This window comes from Beta vulgaris, chromosome 4, assembly GCF_026745355.1.
Source record: "Beta vulgaris subsp. vulgaris cultivar EL10 chromosome 4, EL10.2, whole genome shotgun sequence".
Classification (NCBI taxonomy): domain Eukaryota; kingdom Viridiplantae; phylum Streptophyta; class Magnoliopsida; order Caryophyllales; family Amaranthaceae; genus Beta; species Beta vulgaris.
The window spans coordinates 58,222,216-58,242,371 of record NC_079205.1 but is presented as its reverse complement, the minus strand read 5'-3'; the positions used below and the strand labels follow the sequence as shown (position 1 = coordinate 58,242,371).

Here is a 20,156-nt window from a genome sequence, read left to right as displayed (position 1 = left end):
CTCAATATGAAAAAGAATATAAAGATGTTGAACAAGAATATAACGAGTACAATTCAAAATAGGTATGTTTTCATTTTCAAAAGTTGATATAATTAAGAACATGATGTAAGTTAAATGTGATATTTTTTTTCAAATTAAAATTATTCTTTTATTGTAAGTTGTATGTTCTTCTAGTATATAATTATATGCGTTCTTTTCATTATGATTTATGTTCTTAGATAAATGAAAATTAAACATATTCTTTGATTTTGAAGTGCATGCCCTTTTTATCTAGAATATTTGCTAATTTTGTTTTTTTTTTTTAGATGAACATGTTCTTTCGGATGCACAATGCATTGTACCGTGGTGCATAAACAATGCTTTGATCTATCTTGATGCGTTTGTAGTGTTCACATGTCAACAGTTTATGTGCTCGCAGTTGAATATTCTCATGACTTGTTTGTCTACTTTCACTTAATTTACTATGATGTTCCTATGATTTCACTAAAATAACCATGTGATCTTAATCTCAACCTTTTTCGGATCTCCTTATTAATATTTTTTTGGGAAGTACATAGACCGAACTCTTTTAGGAGTTTAAATATGCAAATTGTGGGATCAAATAAATGGTATCGGATTTGGAGTCACGAAAATTTATTTGGATTGAATTAGATTATACGATAAAACACAATCGAATACCTGCTATAAAAACAGTTATATCAGGATGGAGTTTGACACTTGTAGTTATTTTGAAAATGTAAATCTCTCCTATGATTTCCCTTATTTCATTTTATCTTGAGAAAATTTATGTTGTCCAAGATCCAAGATATACTTAATCATCTGTTTGCAATCTAATGCTCCCCTTTCTTAGACATTGCTTTAATGTCCTCGATTAATTGATTAAGATTCGAATATGAGGATCCGCCTTCTGAGATACTTTTCTTTGCTAGATATGACATTCTATCCATTGATCTTTGGAGTTCATCTTTGTTTCCATCCATTAGATCATTGATCATCTTCTCCACTATTGTTCTATCACATGTATCTTTCATATCCAACCCAATTCTCCATACTTCACTAACAAACCTGCTGTTCACTTGCTGATCAGAAAAGTAAGGCCAACAAAGCATTGGCACCCCGGCTACTATGCTCTCGAGTGTCGAGTTCCATCCACTATGAGTCAAGAACCCACCGATGGCGCGATGGGCTAAGACCTCTTTCTGTGGTGCCCATTTCACTAAGCATCCTCTCTTCTTGGTCCCCTCCAAGAGGTCATCTGGGGTTTGATTGTCAAGTTCACTTCCTATAATAAGATTAGGCCTTATAACCCATAGGAAGTACTTGTTACTCTGCACTAATCCTGCCCAAAACTCCCTTAGTTGGTCCTTTGTGAGGACAGTTAAGCTACCAAAACTTACATAGACAACAGATTTGTTTGGTTTTCGGTCTAACCATGATATGCAACTTCGATCAACTTCCCACAAGTTACTAGAGAAATTGTTGGACAATGTTGTTTTTTGTTGGCCGAGTTTGTATTTGAGATGAGCATGAATTGGTCCTATGGAGTAAACTCTCGAGCATTGCGAGCGAATGAGGGAAAGTGTGTGACCTTCCAGATCCTCAAATGTGTTGAGAATGAACGAGTGTGCTTGCTTGTTTTGTTGTATCTCGCCATTAAACCAGTCCTGAAGGTCCTGGCACGAAGAAGTGTTCTGGTTTCGGCAGAAGGTGGGAAGGTCACGATATCGAAGGAAGCTACTCATCCCAGGTGCATTATCTACTAGCTCGTCCATTTTTTCATCTGATAATATTCAATGTAATTCGTTGAAAGGAAATAAACACCATCAAATCAATAGTACAAAAATAAACTTTGAATGAGGATTATGCTTTCGAAATCGTGCTTAGACTACTTAAATGTGATCTTATCATTACTCATGATATTGATGATACACTTATGGACATGTGGGATCGTGAAACATGGGAATGTTGAGCCATTTATAGGTTACTTGTGACAGGCCCGTCTCGAACTATATAGAGTCCTTGTGCGATCTCGTATTTGAAGAATTCAATAATGTAATAGCTCATCCATACTTCACATAATCATATTATGAAAAAAAAGTAGTCCAAATAAGTAGATAAATTTTTTCTTTTTACTACTTGAACTTTATCTATTTTGGGGCCCTCACAATTAAGGGGCCCTGTTCCATGGAACATGTTGAACAGGCTAAAAGCCGCCCCTGACTTGTGATAATGTTGTACTGTAATAGTACTATCAGTAATACTGTAGTAGTAATGAAAATAACAATGATAGCAACAAGGGTGATAATTAATTATGAAATTGTATGTTTATTGTTTCCCTTTGAATAATAGATCGTCTGATCTCGGTTTGATCTATTGTAATCTGAAAGAAAAAATTATCCGTATAAAGGTTAATGATTAAAGGGGCCCTTATTAAGTGAAATTCCTTCTTATTTTTAGGCATAGAAGAATGAATTAAATTTGTATAAGAAAGCTCCTCTTCATTTTTGAAGAGTTCTACTCAATTATGACAATTATGGTTCGTTTATTAGCGTCAATAAATGATGGTAATAGCAACGAGTCTGTAGTTAATTTGTAAAGAATGTTACATCTCAATGGCCACGATGATATGCTTGCATATCTTTAAATGCCTCTTTTTTTTCATGAAATTTCCATTACCATTTATTACTACTTTTGAAGTGATATTGAGTAAGAATGAGAGGTTTTTGGAAATAAGGTTCCGTTATTATAGACATCTATATGAAACTTTCTTTACAAAGGTACATATAAAATAAAAATCCATTTCGTTAACGTCATTTAGTGGTTACCATACGGTCCAATAGAGTTTCTCCTAACCATTTGCTTTGAAAATTGCACTATACATTGTTTATAAGGTTTTATGAATAATTGGTTTCACGTATATCAGTTTGACACCAATATGTTAGCCAGTAGCCAACTTAGATTAAGGCCCTGTTTGACAAATAGAGTTTAGAGTTTAGCTGTTAGAGTTTAGAGTTTGATATTAGAGTTTTAACTTTTTGTTCAGCAGATTTGACTGCTAATTTGACAACTTTTTTTATAAATGTGTTTGGTAAAAATTAACTGATTACTAAAAGCTTATTGCCATTTGTTTGTGTAAAATGACATTTATAGACATTTTAATACATATGTGTAGTATTATTATTAGGGGCAAAAAAGTCATTAAATATATTTCTACCTAATCCTCTAACGTAAAAGCTCCTAATAGGAGCTTTTTTATTTTGAGAGTTTTCATTTCAAAACTCTCTCTAAAACTCTATTTTACCAAGCACTCCTTTTAGAGTTTTTGACTAGTCAAAACTCTAAAAGTGATCCAAACCTCTCTTATTGCTCCAAAACTCTAATTGCCAAACACCCCCTAAAAATTTTAGATGCATTCCCTTCATCCGATTTTCATTAATCTAAACTTACATTATCTTAAATGATATCTAGCCCTACTTATTGCATAACCTGAAGTTATCTGCACTTATGATAATTGTGAATTGAGTATGTGAATGATCATAAACTTATTTTATTTATTTTTCTTGATATAATAAGTGAACATACGGTGAGAATTAGGGATAGCAACAGGTCGGATTCGGACCCAATTGTGTGTAATCCGACTCCGACCCTACAAGAAGTCGGATTTTAAATCCGAATCTGACTCGACTTAAAATCTGAAAAATTTGACTATGAATCCGAACATTCTACTACGAACCCGATCCGACTTATTTTACTGCCCATTTTTTTATAATAGAATAGTCTTGTATAATACTATAATTTAATCATTACAATTTATTCTAATAATCATATGGAAATCTTATATTAGTACAAATAATTTAAATATTACTACTTCCTCCGTTTTTTTTAGATGTTACACTTTCTATTTTAGGAAGTTTTAAATTAGATGTTACACTTTTATTTTGGGTAATAACTTCTCTCTATCTCTCTCCTATCACATGTTCACATGGGACCCTTTTGTTTTTTTTTTTCTCTCTATCTCTCTCCTTTCCAAAAATTACCTAGGAGTCCGTGATTTGAAAAGTGTAACATGTAAACAAAAACGGAAGAAGTATTATTTTTAAAAATCATTTCTTCAATGGTAAAATCCTATATAATACAATTGGCTGAAAGTCGAAGTCGTGTTATACATAAATAATACATTAACATTAATAAGAAACAAGTATTGGTTGACTCAAAATCGGAGTCGGAGTCGGATTCGGATGTCGGATTTTTTTGAGTTCCGACTCCGACCCTCCACCGACTCGAAGTCGGATTACTATTTTGTCATAATCGACTCGAATTTTTTTCCTTCGGATCAAAGTAGACTAGGGTCGGATCAGCCATCCCTGGTGAGAACAGAGCCTTACTACTTACTAGTTACTACTATTAAATAATAGCTTAACGACTCAAAAAAAATCATGCATACAGATGTATGTATAGAGTAGTGCATATGTACCTTTGATGGGTAAATCTCCTGCTTCAATAAGTTTTGGAATACAGTAATAAGACCAATTGCAAGATGCACTAGAACACCTGAATATTATCACTGGTACCTCAGCTTCATTTGCTACATCACTAGCAAAACTCATCCACCCATCTACTATCAAACATGTTATTTTAGCTGTTTCACTTGATCCAAGCAAAATCTCTCTTAAGAGGGGTTCTGCACTTGTTGATAAACTCTCAATCGCTGATATCATCAACCCCTTGACATCGCCCTGACCTGTCCGAGGGTTGTCTTCAGATAGCCCATCAGGCATCGTCTTGAACTCGAAGCCCGAATACTGCTCGAAACGGGCTTCGATGTCAGTGTGTTGGGTGAGGCGTTGGTGGTTGTGGGTTGTGTTTAGAAAGGTCACCTTAAAGTTGGCGATGCATAGAAGTTCAGCTAGTTGTAACATTGGAGTTAGATGGCCTAGTGCTGGAAGTGGAAAAATGAGCACATGAGGTGTAACAGAAGACTGTTTATGATCTAATTTCTCCATTGAACTTGGGTATTGGAAACTAATGAATATGGGATTATGAGAGTTTAACTCAAAATCTGAGATGTAGAGTTATATAGTCATAGTTGATAATAATTTTTAAATTTAAATAATGACCAAATCTTGCTATAATATGTTAGTACATGATTTTCTGTGTAATGCCAACCTAATCCCAATATCTTTATCATTCACTAAATTTTATTTTTTTGACCACGAGTTCCCCTCATGGAAGCTACAATAATGCTTTCAAATCTTTTTGTCTGATTGGCATGTTTGAAGTTGGATATTCTTACATTTAACAATTTAAGAAAATATGATAGTATGATACACATGAAAAGAAAAAAAAAACTTGTGCAGTTGAGGGTAGGGAGGTCAGTGGATAATGGACCATATCCAGATCTGTGGATCCAGATCCGTTTTTAGCGGATATGGATACTAAATTTTGGATCCGGTAGATCTGGGTAGGATCTAGACCTTAGTTTTCGAAAACGGATCTGGAGCGGATCCTAAATTATTACCTAGATCCGCATTCATTTACACGTTTTTTACAATTATTTTAAAATATGTAATTAAAAGGGTTAAACTTTTAATGTTTTTACGCTTGGATTTGTTATATTAAGTGGTTGAATGCTTGTTTACTTCAACATCGACAAATGAAATGCTAAATAGTGTTATTTTGTTCTTTGAAATCTTTAGTTATTGTGAAAATTAGGTTGTTTGAATAAAATAGGTTAGACCCATTTAGGATACATTTTGGACCCGAATACGTATGATCTAGATCCGGATCCTCAATTTTATTATCCGGAGGGTCAGATCTGGATCTATGCCTGAAAAACGGATACGGATCTGGATCTTATAGGATCCTATCCATTGCCATCCCCAGCTTAGTGTATACAAATTTGAGTAAAATTTAAAACAAACTATATAATGTGTCAAAAGGAGCAAATCAACCAAAAACTTAAACTAGTGGTTGGAGTCATAGGAATAGTTTTATACTTTATCACGATCCCTCACGTGAGAGTCCATTGGGCTTGAAATCCCTTTTGTCTACTAGATGTACTTCTTCGACGAATGGTTTGCTTGGCCAAGTATAAACCTTGTAAAGAAAAGGCTTCCCTCGCTTCAACATCGAAAAGGAAAGCTGGTGATCAGCATGAGAATGAGAAGCAGGTATGAAATGAGCATTCCCGTGGATAGGGGTGCCTATCGACCGAGCCGAGCTCGAATAGCATTGGGCTCGGTTCGAGTTTGTTTAACTTTTCATGGGCTCGGCTTGGCTCGTGAGCTCGCCGAGCTCGGCTCGAGCTCGTGATTAGAATTTGGGGCTCGAGCTCGTGATTAGAATTTGGGGCTCGAGCTCGGCTCGTGAGCTCGTTTAGGCTCAGCTTGTGAGCTCGTTTAGGCTCGGCTCGTGAGCCGTTACTTTTTATCATTCTTCTATTATATACCTTAATTAATATCTTAAAAGAAATACTTAATATAATTTTAATATATGTAAATAATTTTTTAATATATAAATAATTTTTTAATATATAAACAATTTTTCAATAAAAAATATTTTTTTTAGTATAAAATAATAATCGAGTTGTTCACGAGTTTTACTAGCCGAGCTTTGCCTAACTAGGCTCGGCTCGTTTAAGTTTCAAGTCGAGCTTCAACGAGCCGAGCTTTGACCGAGCCGAGCCCAAGCTGCTCGCGAGCTTGTCAGGCTCATTATTACCCCTACCCACGGATGCAGTAGGATGGATGAAATTTGAACCCGTAACATGTATATCATGATGTCTCTGTGATACCATGTCAAAGTACCAACTCAACCAAAAACTTAAGCTAATGGTTGAGACCCCAAGAATGATTTTATACTCTTTCATAATGCTTAACCATCTTGCGCTCAAGTGATTTAATAGAAAAAAAAAACAAAGAAAATACCGAGGAAGTTTATAAATAATCATCTACTTTCCTAAGGTTCCAGAGATTGTATCTAATGCTCCCCTTTCTTAGACATTGCTTTAATGTCCTCGATTAATTGGTTAAGATTCGAATATGAGGATCCGCCTTCCGAGATACTTGTCTTTGCTAGTTGTGAAATTTTGTCCATTGATCTTTGCAGCTCATCTTTCTTCACATCCATTAGATCATTGATCATCTTCTCCACTATAGTTCTATCACATACATCCTTCATATCCAACCCAATTCTCCATACTTCACTAACAAACCTGCTGTTCACTTGTTGATCAGCAAAGTAAGGCCAACAAAGCATTGGCACCCCGGCTACTATGCTCTCGAGTGTCGAGTTTCATCCACTAAAGAACCCACCAATAGCGCGATGGGCTAAGACCTCTTGATGTGGAGCCCATTTCACTAAGCATCCTCTCTTCTTTGTCCCCTCCAAGAGGTCATCTGGGGTTGGATCATCAAGTTCATTTCCTATGATAAGATTGTGCCTTATAACCCATAGGAAGTACTTCTTACTGTGTACTAGTCCGGCCCAAAATTCTCTAAGTTGGTCCTTTGTGAGGATAGTTAAGCTCCCAAAACTTACATAGACAACAGATTTTGTTAGGCTTTTGGTCCAACCATGATATGCAACTTTGATCAACTTCCCATAAGTTACTAGAGGAATTGTTGCACAATGTTGTTTCCTCTACGTTGAGTTTGTATTTGAGGTGAACATGTAGTGGTCCTAAGGAGTAAACTTTCGAGCACTCGGAACGAATGAGAGAAAGTGTAGAATGAATGCGTGTGCTTGCTTGTTTCGTTGTATTTCACCATTGAACAAATGTAGGAGGTCTTGGCACGAGGATGTGTCTTGGTTCCGGCAGAAGCTGGGGAGGTCACGGTAATGAAGGAAGCTATCCATTCCTGGCTAATTCTTTACTAACTCATCCATTGCTTCATCTAATGATAGTCAATGTAATCCATTAAGAGAATTAAAACACCATTAGTATGTTGCCTGAAAATATGACAAATATAACTTGAGATGAGGATTATGATTTTGGAATGTAGTTCTTTGACTTGGAAATGTTGAGCCATTCAGGTGTAATCATGGTAATGTTGTATTATTAATAGTAGTAGTAAAGGTCTGTTCTTTCCGGCATAAAATAGCTGAATTGAACTGAATTAAATGGAACTAAACTGAACTGAAATGAAATGAATAGTAATATGTGAGAGTAAAAGTATTGTCCAAAACTGAACTGAATAGAACTTAACTGAAATCAACAACAATATTACAATGGTAATGAGTAATTGTCGGATTGTATGTTCCCCTTGAATACGATGGTCTAATTTCATCAAAAAGAGTCCTTGATCTGATGTAAATCATGAAATGCGAATAAAAGAATTGGAAATGATCTGAATTTTTCTCTACTTGTTTTCGATTATCTAAATTTAACGTCCCTAAATTTAGTCTTTTTCAAATTATCGTTGTAGAACTTAACTTTTCGAAACTTATATGGACTTATTATAGTTGTAAATTGAATTTAAGTAGTCTTTATCAACCTTGAACGTAACTCTATATTATGTACTTATCCACCTCGAATGAGAGTAAGTTGAGGAGAATAGAGCCGTAGACATATTAATTACTCAGAAAGTTCAGACATACAAATGTATGTACTATGTAGAGAGTAATGATGTGTACCTTTGAAGGGTAATTCTCTTGCTTCAATGAGCTTTGGAATACAGTAATAAGACCAATTGCAAGATGCACTAGCACACTTGAATATTATTACTGGTATCTCAGCGTCATTTGCTATATCACTAGCAAAACTCATCCACCCATCAACTATTAAGCATGTTCTCTTAGCTATTTCACTTGATCCAAGCAAAATCTCTCTTAAGAAGGGTGTAGCACTTAATGTTAACCCATGAACCACCTCCTTCAGCCAATCATTGATATTGTTCTCACCAGTTCTAGGGTGGTCATCAGGCAGCCCGTCGGGTATTGTCTCGAACTCAAAGCCTGGATAGCGGTCGAAACGAGCTTCGACGTCGCCGTGTTGGGTCAGGAGTTGGTGGTTGTGGGTTGTGTTTAGAAAGGTTACCTTAAAGTTGGCAATGCATAGAAGTTCAGCTAGGTGTAGTATATGGCCTAGTGCTGGAATTGGAAATATGAGCACATCAGGTGAAAGTGAAGACTGATTATGATCTAATTTCTCCATTTAACTTGGGTATTAGAAACTAATGAATATGTAACTTAGATGTATAGATTATATGGTAATGATTGGTAATATTATTTGAACATTAATTAATGTTGAAAGATCTGATTAAAGTACCTTAATTTCTGTTTTTTTTCTTTCTATAAGCACATGATTTTGTTTGTAATGCCTCCCTAATGACAATAGCTTTTACATTAAATATGATTTGGCTTTTGATTGCAGGTTGAACGGTCGAGCATAAATCCGCACGGGAATGCGGCGAGGCAGTGACTTCAGCTCAACTTTGAACAACTATAACTTTTGATCCAGAGCTTTGTTTTGCACATGTAATATATCGTTGGAAAGCTCTTGAAGTCTAGATTCCAACCCAGTTGGCATTACCTCATTATAATTCTTGTATCAAACGATATAAGTAAAATGATGGAGAAATAAAATATTTCGCACAAGTACACAAAGACGTGTGTATCTTCTTTATTTCCAATCCGTTTTGGCCACATGTTATGTCATGTTGAAGGTCATCTACGTGTCTTAATCATCATATCCTCAAATGTGAGTCCAAATGACCTAAGATTACATCAAAATACCAAACAACCCTTGAAAGCGTCGTAACTTATGAAAAGGGGTATAAATATGCATAAATGCAATGTACATGCTCTAATACTACATTGAAATGCACCCTAATATGCAAATAAATGATGTTACAATATGCACATATCAACTTGGTTCGACCTTTGTTAAAGCCCACCTCATTCCATAGGAGATTGCTACTCGCGCTGAAGAGAGATTGCAGCTGAAATCCAGGAAGAGATAGTTTAGATGAAGAGAAGGCACCTGTTATGTAATCCCCGTAAATTTATGGATTTTATAAATATAATTTTATATATATATATATATATATATTTAAATATAATTTAGTTTAAAATAATTTATTTATTTAAAAGGTTGACTATTTGAAAGTTAAAGGATCGGAATTATTTTAAGGATTTAAGAAAGTTAAAATATTTTGTTAAAGCATGCTTTCAATTCAAAAATATTTAAAATACTATTTGGATTTGAAAAAAGAGTTTACATGGGCTTGAGGAACCCAAATACTAATTGAACTAGGTTATGGACTTCTAGTGATGTTAGGAGTTTTAAGTCATCAATCTTATTCATCATTAAACTCTATTCAAAACCTAATTGTCTTTTCCTAAGCCCAAAAGAAAACCTTGCTTATCTATACTAATATATTAAAAGGCGTGCGTAAACGAGGAACGGTGCCACGTGGCGCTCTCCCTAGGGAGTTTTAGTTCATGTAATTCATGTACAATAAAAAAATTAGAAAATGCATAATATAGGTTTTGATCCCATGACCTCAAGTTCATGTACTAAAGTTTTAACCACTAGACCAAGTTTTATTTAGTGTTATCATATCAAAGTACAATATTAATAAATGAAAATTTTTCTTACCCGGGGCATAGCCCGGGCCTAATAACTAGTTAATACACTAAACCCAAATATTTTACCCAGACAAATTTTCTCTCTCCTCCACTGTCCCAAACCTGCAGTATTCAATTCCTTCTCCCTTTTCACGAATTTTCTTTCCTTTTCTTCTTTTCTTCTTTTCTTCTCTTCTAAGAAACACTTTCTTCCTAAACAAGAAATCCCACAACTTCACACCACCACCATCACCGCCGACCACCACTGTGCTGTCGGCGCTGCTGCTGTCCTTTGGCCGGCGTTCTTCCCTTGTTCTTCTTTCTTGTGTTGGTTTGATTACTTTTCTTCTTCATCAAGTTTTGATTAAAGATTATGTTTTTATGTTTTGTTTAAGTACTAATTATGATTAGAAGCTTTAATTTACTGTTTTAATAATGAATCTATGATTATATAAATTATGTATTAAAAGAATAAAAATTCAGATATGATTATTATGTTTAAATTGGATTTTTAATTATCAAAGCATGAATTTTTAGGGTGTTAAAGATTGGAAAATTATAGTTAGCATGTTATAAACTATGAAATTGATTTAATTTATGAATTTAAGCATGTTTAAGTATGTTTAAAGAGAGTTATAATAATTTATAAGTTTCTGGAATTTTAGAAAGACTGTTATTAATGAAGTTTTATGCGTTTTCAAGACTAGTATAGCGAGTATTACTATGCTAGGGAATATGAGTAATTGAAATTTTAATGATAAAAATAACTTTTAAATATTTTTAAAGGAGATTTACAGTATTTTAAAGTTGCTGGAATTTATTTGGAGCATTAATTATAAATTCTATTGGTTGTTTTAGGCGAATAATTCTCTGTAGGCGACTTCTAAAGTTGTTAAAGTGGTGTGTTGTTTGATGTAGTATCATAATTTTAGCTTGGTATCCAATGCCACAAAAATAGGAACAAACAACCACATGTACCTGGCTGCCTTTTAGCTTTGAATGAGACACCTTAGAGGTAGGAAGTGGTTCCTATTTTCAAGGCTTCTCTTCCTTGCTTGTTGCGGATCATGTGAACATGGTTGAGCATTCATAACAACCTTCAAACTACAGTATTTCAAATACTTCCTTACATGACTCAACTAACAACATTTTGTTCTAAAACAATCAACTGAAAAAATCAACACGGGAAATAAAGACTCCAATCACACTAGGATTCTTACAACTCGACAATAATGAAAATAAAACTAATGACAATGAACTAAGGGAACTAATGAACATAGCTTATCAAGGACTCCTCAACAATGGGCATAGAAGGACTTTAAGAATTTAAAACCTCACGCAAAGTTAGAGCCACCATATGTGATTTAGTTTCGGATCCTTGGTTGCAGATGGTGATGTTGTAGATGGTCCTCCATCAAAGGTAATACCCTATGAAGGTATATTTGTATCGCATACTAATTTTAGTGAACAATACTCTGTCTTATCTAAATATAATCATTTACCTATTTGCCTTCACTGGTTCAAGGATATAAAAATCTAATGCTCTCATTTGTTGGACATTGCTATTATGTCCTCGATTAAACGATTAAGATTAGAATAGGAGGATCCTCCTTCTGAGATGCTTTTCTTTGCTTCTTGTGAAACTCTTTTCGCTGATCTTTGCAACTCATCTTTCTTCCCATCCATCAGATCATTGATCATTTTTTCCACTATTGTTCTATCACATGTATCCTTCATATCCAACCCAATTCTCCAGACTTCACTAGCAAACCTGCTGTTTAATTGCTGATCAGCAAAGTGAGGCCAACAAAGCATTGGCACTCCAGCCACTATGCTCTCTAGTGTTGAGTTCCATCCACTATGGGTCAAGAACCCACCGATGGCTCGGTGGGTCAATACCTCATCCTGTGGGGCCCATTTCACTATGCATCCTCTCTTGTCGGTCCCTTCTAAGAGGTCATTGGGGATTGGACTATCGAGCCCACCTTCTATAATGACATTGGGCCTTACCACCCACAGGAAGTACCTCTTGCTCTGCACTACTCCCGTCCAAAGTTCCGTGAGCTGGTTCTTCGTGAGAGTAGTAGTGCTGCCCAAACTTATGTAAATAACAGATTTGTCGGGCTTTTGGTCCAACCATGATATGCAACTTTTATCCACTTCCCACAAGCTACTACTAGAATTGTTTGACAATGGTGTTTCCCCTTTGCCAAGTCTGTATTTTAGGTGTGCATGTAGTGGTCCAATGGAGTAAACTGTCGAACATTGTGATCGGATTTGAGAGAGAATCGGACCCTCCAGATCCTCAAATGTATTGAGAATGAAAGAGTGAGCATGCTTGGTTCTCTGTATCTCACCCGCGAAATATTCTTGAAGCTCACAACATGAAGACATGTCTTGCCCTCTGCAAAAGCTGGGAAGATCACGACAACGAAGGAAGCTATCCATCCCAGCTACATTTTTGACTAGTTGATCCATTTCTTCGTTATCTATGCAGAATGGAAAGAAAGACCATTAGGGAGTCTCCTCATAATATTACTAAAATTGTCAAGTAAGAACTACTGCAGTAAATTTGGTTAAAAATAGATGATAAGCTTGACATTGATAAAAAAAATAGAATTACATCCATGAGAAAAACAAGGAAGCCATTAGTATTTTGAGAAATGAGTTTTTCTAGGGAGAAATAAAAGGAGAACTTTTATTTTCTTAGTTAATAGTTTTTCTTTAAATGCATAGGAAGTTTATGATATTATTCAAGTGCATATATTTTTTCTCTTCTTTTGTATAAAGTTGTTGTGAGTGCCCACCTGCTTCCAACAAAGTTGGTATCTAGAGCTAGTTTATAAAAAAATAATGTTGTAGCTTTCCAGTACCGTAAACTTATGAAAGAAAATTAGGACAAGTGGTCGCTACGTATGAAAACAATTCTTGGAGCACAAGGTGTCTGGGAGATTGTTAAGAAAGGTTGTACAAGACCCGAAGATGAGTCTAAATTAAACCAAACGAAGAAAGAAGCTTTGGATAATGAGAGGAAAAAGGATCAGAATGCACTTACCGTCATCCATCAAGGTTTGGATGATGGTATGTTTGAGAAAGTTGCTAACGCAACTTGTTCCAAACAAGCATGGGATACTAGATCTACAAAACTCCTTTGAGGGAGTAAGTAGAGTAAAGAAGGTTCGACTTCAAATTCTTAGAGGAGAATTTGAAAAACTTGAGATCTTGGAGAAAGAATCCATCTCAGATTATTTCACAAGAGTTTTAAACATTGTGAATCAAATGAAGAGGCTTGGAGAATCGATGGAAGATTCTCGCGTAGTAGAAAAAGTAATGCACTCGCTTAATTATGATTTTAACCATTTAGTTGTTGCTATCGAATAGTCAAATAAGGACTCAGATTCAATGAGAATCGATGAATTAAATGGGTCTCTTCGAGCCCATGAGCAACAAATGGTTAAGAAAGGAAAGAAGGAAGATGTATCCTTTAACAATAAAGGAGTTTCACGTGATAAACAAAAGTATCAATCACGTGGTAGAGGCGACCACCAAGGACGTGGTCGTGGTCAAGGAAGAGGGGGAGATGATCGAAACTCCCAAAATTATTATAGAGGTGAAAAATCTACCAGAGGTCATGGACATGGTAAAGGAATGAATCAATACTAGAGAAATAATAATAAGGCCAATATTCAATGTTACAACTGTGATAAATATGGTAATTTTGCATGAGAATGTTATTCTAAGAATGTGCAAGAAGAAACAAATCTTATTGAAGATAAAGAAGATGCAGAAGAATCAACCATGTTATTAGCTCTCAAAATAAAAGACAAGAGAGATGATAATTGTACATGGTATTTAGACAATGGAGCGAGTAACTATATGACAGGAGATAAAAGTAGATTTGTTGATTTGGATACAATTGTGACCGGTAACGTTACTTTTGGAGATGACTCAAAAGTAAAAATTGAAGGTAAAGGTACAATTATGATTGAATTAAAAGACTCAAGTCACAAATTAATTCCAGATGTTTATTATATTCCAAACTTAAGAAGTAATATCTTGAGTGTGGGTCAACTTTTAGAAGTCCATGGATGCAAAATTTTGATGAAGTAACCTTATTTGAACTTATACTAGACCTTATTTTGTGAGTGTGTCAAACCTTATTTTTGCTGAATTGGACTTATTGGACATTATTTAAATATATTTTTCATATAAAAACGGAAGATAAGTTGAACAAAACTAGACCTATGTAAAAAAAAAATGTTGGTAAAATCATTTTGTCAAAAATTTATGAATAATTGAATATTATCGATGATTACTAACAAAAAATATACTATGATATATCCTGCGTGGTACAATTGTTCACCTAGAGGTAGTCGTCCCATTGTTATTTCATTATCCATCATCTGGTATGTTAATTTCACAATTTCCTTTTCCTTATAATGAGCATGCGCCGCACTAAAATATACTCCATCCGTCTCAAAATATAGTTCTTGTTTCTTTTTGTACAGTATTCAAGACATACCTTTGACATATGATATCTTCTATTTTGTACTCCCTCCGTCCCATAATATAGTGCATACTTCATTTTTGGTGGGTCAAACTTTAAAATCTTTGACAAAATATTCTCATTTGTATATATAAAAAAACATATTCATGTGGGATCTTGTTAGATTCGTCTCTAGGTGTAATTTCATAATATCAACTTTTTATATTTTTTTAGTAAGGAATCAAATATATTTAAGGTCAAAGTTAGGAGACCGTGTAAAAAAGAAACAAACACTATATTATGGGACGGAGAGAGTATTAGTAAAAAATATAAAAAGCTAATTTTTTTTTTTTGGTGCAAAAAATTTATAAAAAGTTGATATTATGCATGTATATAGTATGCCGAATCTAACAAGACCCCATATAAGTATGTTATTTTATATACATTAGTAAAAGTATTTGATCAAAATTTTAAAGTTCGACCCCAAAATAAAAATAGGAACTATACCTTGAGATGGACTGATGGGGACCAAAATACCGTACGCTCACATGTTTCATGTTCCCTCAGTAAAGTCTCTACAAAAAAGTTCTGATATGCAAGAGGACTTTTCCTAAAAGAATAACACCACATGTCTAAAAACACACCACATGTCTCATATCATCCATCGGAAACGAGGAAAACGATTTTGCTCTTTTATTCCCCCTTAAGTATGATAAATTAATTTAATTGCTTCAAATCTCTGATCTAATGGGGTACGTAATTCTGGGTTTTTCCACTCTAACATAACTTACCCACATAATGACAGTAAAATAATCCATATACTATAATTTTTGTGATGATTCTTGCTTTTGAATCATGCATGTTCTTGATTGCAGACAAATTATTCATCAGAATTACGTTTTCTGTATTGAGCTCAAATACTAATAGTAAAAAATCAAAAAAAAAAAAAAAACTGTTGTGTACCTTTGAAAGGTACTTCTCCTGCTTCAATAATCTGTGGAATACAGAAATAAGCCCAGATGCAGCATGCACTTGGACACCTGAATGCAATCACTGGCACCTCAGCTTCATTTGCAATCTCATAAGCAAATCTCAGCCACCCATCTATTATAAAACATGTTATCTTATCTCTTGTTCCAAACAAAAGCTCTCTTAGAAGAGGCTCTGCACTCGGTGCCAGCGCCTCGTGTAGTGCCTCCAACGCATCCTTCGGATTAATTCTCCTAACAGCCAGTGTCTGCGCCTGCGTCTGTGCATGTGCCTGTGCCTGTTTTTGCTCCTGTGCCTGTTCCTGTGCCTGTGCCTGTTTTTGCTCCTGTTCCTGCTTCTGTGCCTGTGCCTGCTTCTGTGCTTGTTTTTGCTCCTGTGCCTGTGTCTGTGCCTGTGGCTGGTCCTCGTTGGATGGACTGTCGGGTATCGTCTCGAACCTGAAACTTGGGTACCGTGCAAAACGGGCATGAATGTTGGTGTGTTGGGTCAGGAGTTTGTGGTTCTTGTTTGTATTAAGGAAGGTTACTTTAAGATTTGCAAGGCAGAAAAGTTCAGCTAAGTGTAGCATAGGGGTTATATGGCCTTGTAAGGGAAGTGGAAAGATGAGTATATGAGGTGAAGGAAAGGATTCATCTTCCATTCTTCTTGTTGGATAGAAAGAGATTTAGGATTCTAAGTTATTCTTCAGCTAAGGATTTGAGAGGAGGATATATGTCCGTAGTGTGAAAGTTGGGATAGTTTTCTCTCAAAAACTAAACACTCACTTATCTAAAGAAATAACTAAGGATGTCCTGGCATATTGATTAAAATTGAGGTGCTGTGAACGATAGGTCACAAGTTTAAATCCTCTTTTCCTTCTTTGTACTTTGTACCTTCATGGCTCATATGGATCAAAAACTTATCTAAAGAAATAAAATAAGAAAATTTACTATCTATATAAGGTCAATATTTTCGTAATTTAGAAGGTACACTCAAGTACACAGTGCTCATCGTGCACCATGTTCTTTGAGCTTAAAGTGTATGTTTTTTTTTATTCAATGTTCTTTTCATCATAATCTATGTTCTTTTTATTATGGCGATATACGAAAATGAATATGAATATATTTAACTCCTAGTATATACAAGAAGAATATGGCTCAATATAAAAAAGAATATAGAGATATTTAACAAAAATATAACGAGTACAATTCAAATAGGTATGTTTTTACTTTAAAAAGTTGATATAATAAGAACATTGACATTAGTATTAAATTTTGATTCATTGTTGATATTTTTTATCAAATTTAAATTTGAAGAATATGTTCTTTTATTGTATGTTGTAATAAGTTCTTCTAGTATATAATTATATGTGTTCTTTTCATTATGATCTATGTTCTTAGATAAATGAAGATTAAAGATATTCTTTGATTTTGAAGTGCATGTTATTTTTATCTAGAATATTTGCTAAAGAGATTTATATTCATTTAGATGAACATATTCTTTCGCATGCACAATGAGCACTGTGCACCATGGTGTATAAACAATGCTTTTGATCTATCGTGATGTGTTTGTAGTGTTCACATGTCAACAGTTTATGTTCTCGCAGTTGAATATTCTCAAACTTGTTTTTCTACTTTCACTTAATTTACAATGATGTTCCAATGATTTCATTAAAATCACCATGTGATCTTAATCTTAACCTTTTTCGGGTCTCATTATTAATACGGTTATTTCACCAAATACCCCTGACAAATAAATTTATTCACCAAATACTCCAGCTTTTTTCAAAATTCACGAGATACCCCTAACTTTTGAAAAAATTCACCAGATACCCCAAATTTTTAAAAAAATGACAAATAATGCCCTTAATGACTAACGGCGGTCAACTCCGTTAGTCATTAGTGTTAATTGACCATAAAAAACTCTAAAAAAAACTCTAAAAAACCTAACTAACTCTCTCCCCTAACCCACCATCCACCCCCCAACAACCCCAGCCCCACCACCCAGCCCCACCACCCAGCCCCCCATCCCCTTCCCCGTTCAGTCGTGCCGCCTCCCTCGTCGGCAACCCCGCCAGTCGCGCCGCCCCCCTCCCCTCCCTTCGCCTCGTTCGCGCCTCCCCTCCCCCTCCTTCCTTCCTTCGCGCTCCTCTTTCCGGCAGCCCCCTCCCCCTCTCTTACTCTCGTCGCAGTAGAAACAACAACAGCAGCGGCGAGAGTGAGGGAGGGGGAGGGGACGAAGGGGGAGGGGAGGCGCGACGAAGGGGGAGGGGAGGCGCGCGCGACGAGAGTGAGGGAGGGGAGGGGCTGCCGGAAAGAGGAGCGCGAAGGAAGGAAGGAGGGGAGGGGAGGCGCGACGAGAGTAAGGGAGGGGGAGGGGGAGGGGGTTGCCGGCGAGGGGGAGGGGTTGCCGGCGAGGGGGGGAGGGGGAGGGGTGGGGCTGGGGTTGGGTGGTGGATGGTTGGTGGGTCTAGGGTTTTGGGGTTGGGGTTGGGTTAGGGAGAATTAATTAGGTTAATTAAGTTAAATAGGGCTATATTAGGGCTAATTAGGTTGACTTAGGGCTAATTAAGTTGACTTCTGGCAAACTTGTAAATACAGGCTAACGGAGCACTAACGTCCGCTAAAAGTAAGGGTATCTGGTGAATTTTTTTAAAAGTTAGGGGTATCTGGTGAATTTTGAAAAAAGTTGGGGTATTTGGTGAATAAATTTATTTGTCAGGGGTATTTGGTGAAAAAACCGTTATTAATATTTTGTTGGCAAGTACGTGAACCGAACTCTTTTAGAAGTTTAAATATGCAAATTGTGGGATCAAATTTGAATTCGATGGTATCAGATTTGGAGTAACGAAAATTTATTTGGATTGAATTAGATTATACAATAAAACGCAATCGAAAACCTGTTATAAAAACAGTTATAAAAGGACGGAGTTTGACACTTCGTAATTTTGGAAATTTCTAGTACTCAACTTAAAATTAATCATCTGTTTGCAATCTAATGCTCCCCTTTCTTAGACAGTGCTTTAATATCCTCGATTAATTGATTAAGATTCGAATATGAGGATCCACCTTCTGAGATACTTTTCTTTGCTAGATATGACATTCTATCCATTGATCTTTGAAGCTCATCATTCTTTCCATCCATTAAATCATTGATCATCTTCTCCACTATTGTTCTATCACATGTATCTTTCATATCCAACCCAATTCTCCATACTTCACTAACAAACCTGCTGTTTACTTGCTGATCAGCAAAGTAAGGCCAACAAAGCATTGGCACCCCGGCTACTATGCTCTCGAGTGTCGAGTTCCATCCACTATGAGTCAAGAACCCACCAATGGCGCGATGAGCTAAGACCTCTTTCTGTGGAGCCCATTTCACTAAGCATCCTCTCTTCTCGGTCCCCTCCAAGAGGTCATCTGGGGTTGAATTGTCAAGTTCACTTCCTATAATAAGATTAGGCCTTATAACCCATAGGAAGTACTTGTTACTCTGCACTAATCCTGCCCAAAACTCCCTTAGCTGGTCCTTTGTGAGGACAGTTAAGCTACCAAAACTTACATAGACAACAGATTTGTTTGGCTTTTGGTCTAACCATGATATGCAACTTCGATCAACTTCCCACAAGTTACTAGAGAAATTGTTGGACAATGTTGTTTTTTGTTGGTCGAGTTTGTATTTGAGATGAGCATGAAGTGGTCCAATGGAGTAAACTCTCGAGCATTGCGAGCGAATGAGGGAAAGTGTGGGACCTTCTAGATCCTCAAATGTGTTGAGAATGAACGAGTGTGCTTGCTTGTTTCGTTGTATCTCGCCTATTAACCAGTCCTTGAGGTCCTGGCACGAAGATGTATCATGGTTTCGGCAGAAGGTGGGAAGGCCACGATATCGAAGGAAGCTACTCATCCCAGGTGCATTCTCTACTAGCTCGTCCATTTTATCATCTGATAATATTCAATGTTATTCATTGAAAAGGAAATAAACACCATCAATAGTACAAAAATAAACTTTGAATGAGGATTATGCTTTCAAAATCGTGCTTAGACTACTTAAATGTGATCTTATCATTACTCATGATATTGATGTTACTAGAGAATTATTCTTTCGAAGTTCTAGCTAGGTTCATTTGCCC

General features: G+C 35.9%; 3 protein-coding genes and 1 pseudogene across 3 annotated transcripts; all 4 read right to left on the bottom strand.

Annotated features, from left to right (window-relative positions):
• Nucleotides 1-616: 616 nt before the first annotated feature.
• On the bottom strand, nt 617-5,253 carry LOC104890477 (7-deoxyloganetic acid glucosyltransferase). The gene is made up of 2 exons (XM_010675985.4): nt 4,475-5,253; nt 617-1,780 (listed from the first exon to the last, which is right to left on the bottom strand). Exons 1-2 carry the CDS (start codon nt 5,001-5,003, stop codon nt 831-833), a joined length of 1,479 nt encoding a protein of 492 aa, XP_010674287.1. The 5' UTR covers nt 5,004-5,253; the 3' UTR covers nt 617-830.
• Nucleotides 5,254-6,507: 1,254 nt separating this feature from the next.
• On the bottom strand, nt 6,508-9,154 carry LOC130591207 (7-deoxyloganetic acid glucosyltransferase-like; annotated as a pseudogene).
• Nucleotides 9,155-11,647: 2,493 nt separating this feature from the next.
• On the bottom strand, nt 11,648-16,759 carry LOC104890475 (7-deoxyloganetic acid glucosyltransferase). The gene is made up of 2 exons (XM_010675983.4): nt 16,019-16,759; nt 11,648-13,058 (listed from the first exon to the last, which is right to left on the bottom strand). Exons 1-2 carry the CDS (start codon nt 16,683-16,685, stop codon nt 12,115-12,117), a joined length of 1,611 nt encoding a protein of 536 aa, XP_010674285.1. The 5' UTR covers nt 16,686-16,759; the 3' UTR covers nt 11,648-12,114.
• A 2,259-nt stretch (nt 16,760-19,018) lies between these two features.
• Nucleotides 19,019-20,156, bottom strand: LOC104890699 (7-deoxyloganetic acid glucosyltransferase-like). Its single transcript, XM_019248929.3, has one exon. The coding sequence runs from the start codon at nt 19,958-19,960 to the stop codon at nt 19,019-19,021; it is 942 nt and encodes a 313-aa protein (XP_019104474.2). The 5' UTR covers nt 19,961-20,156.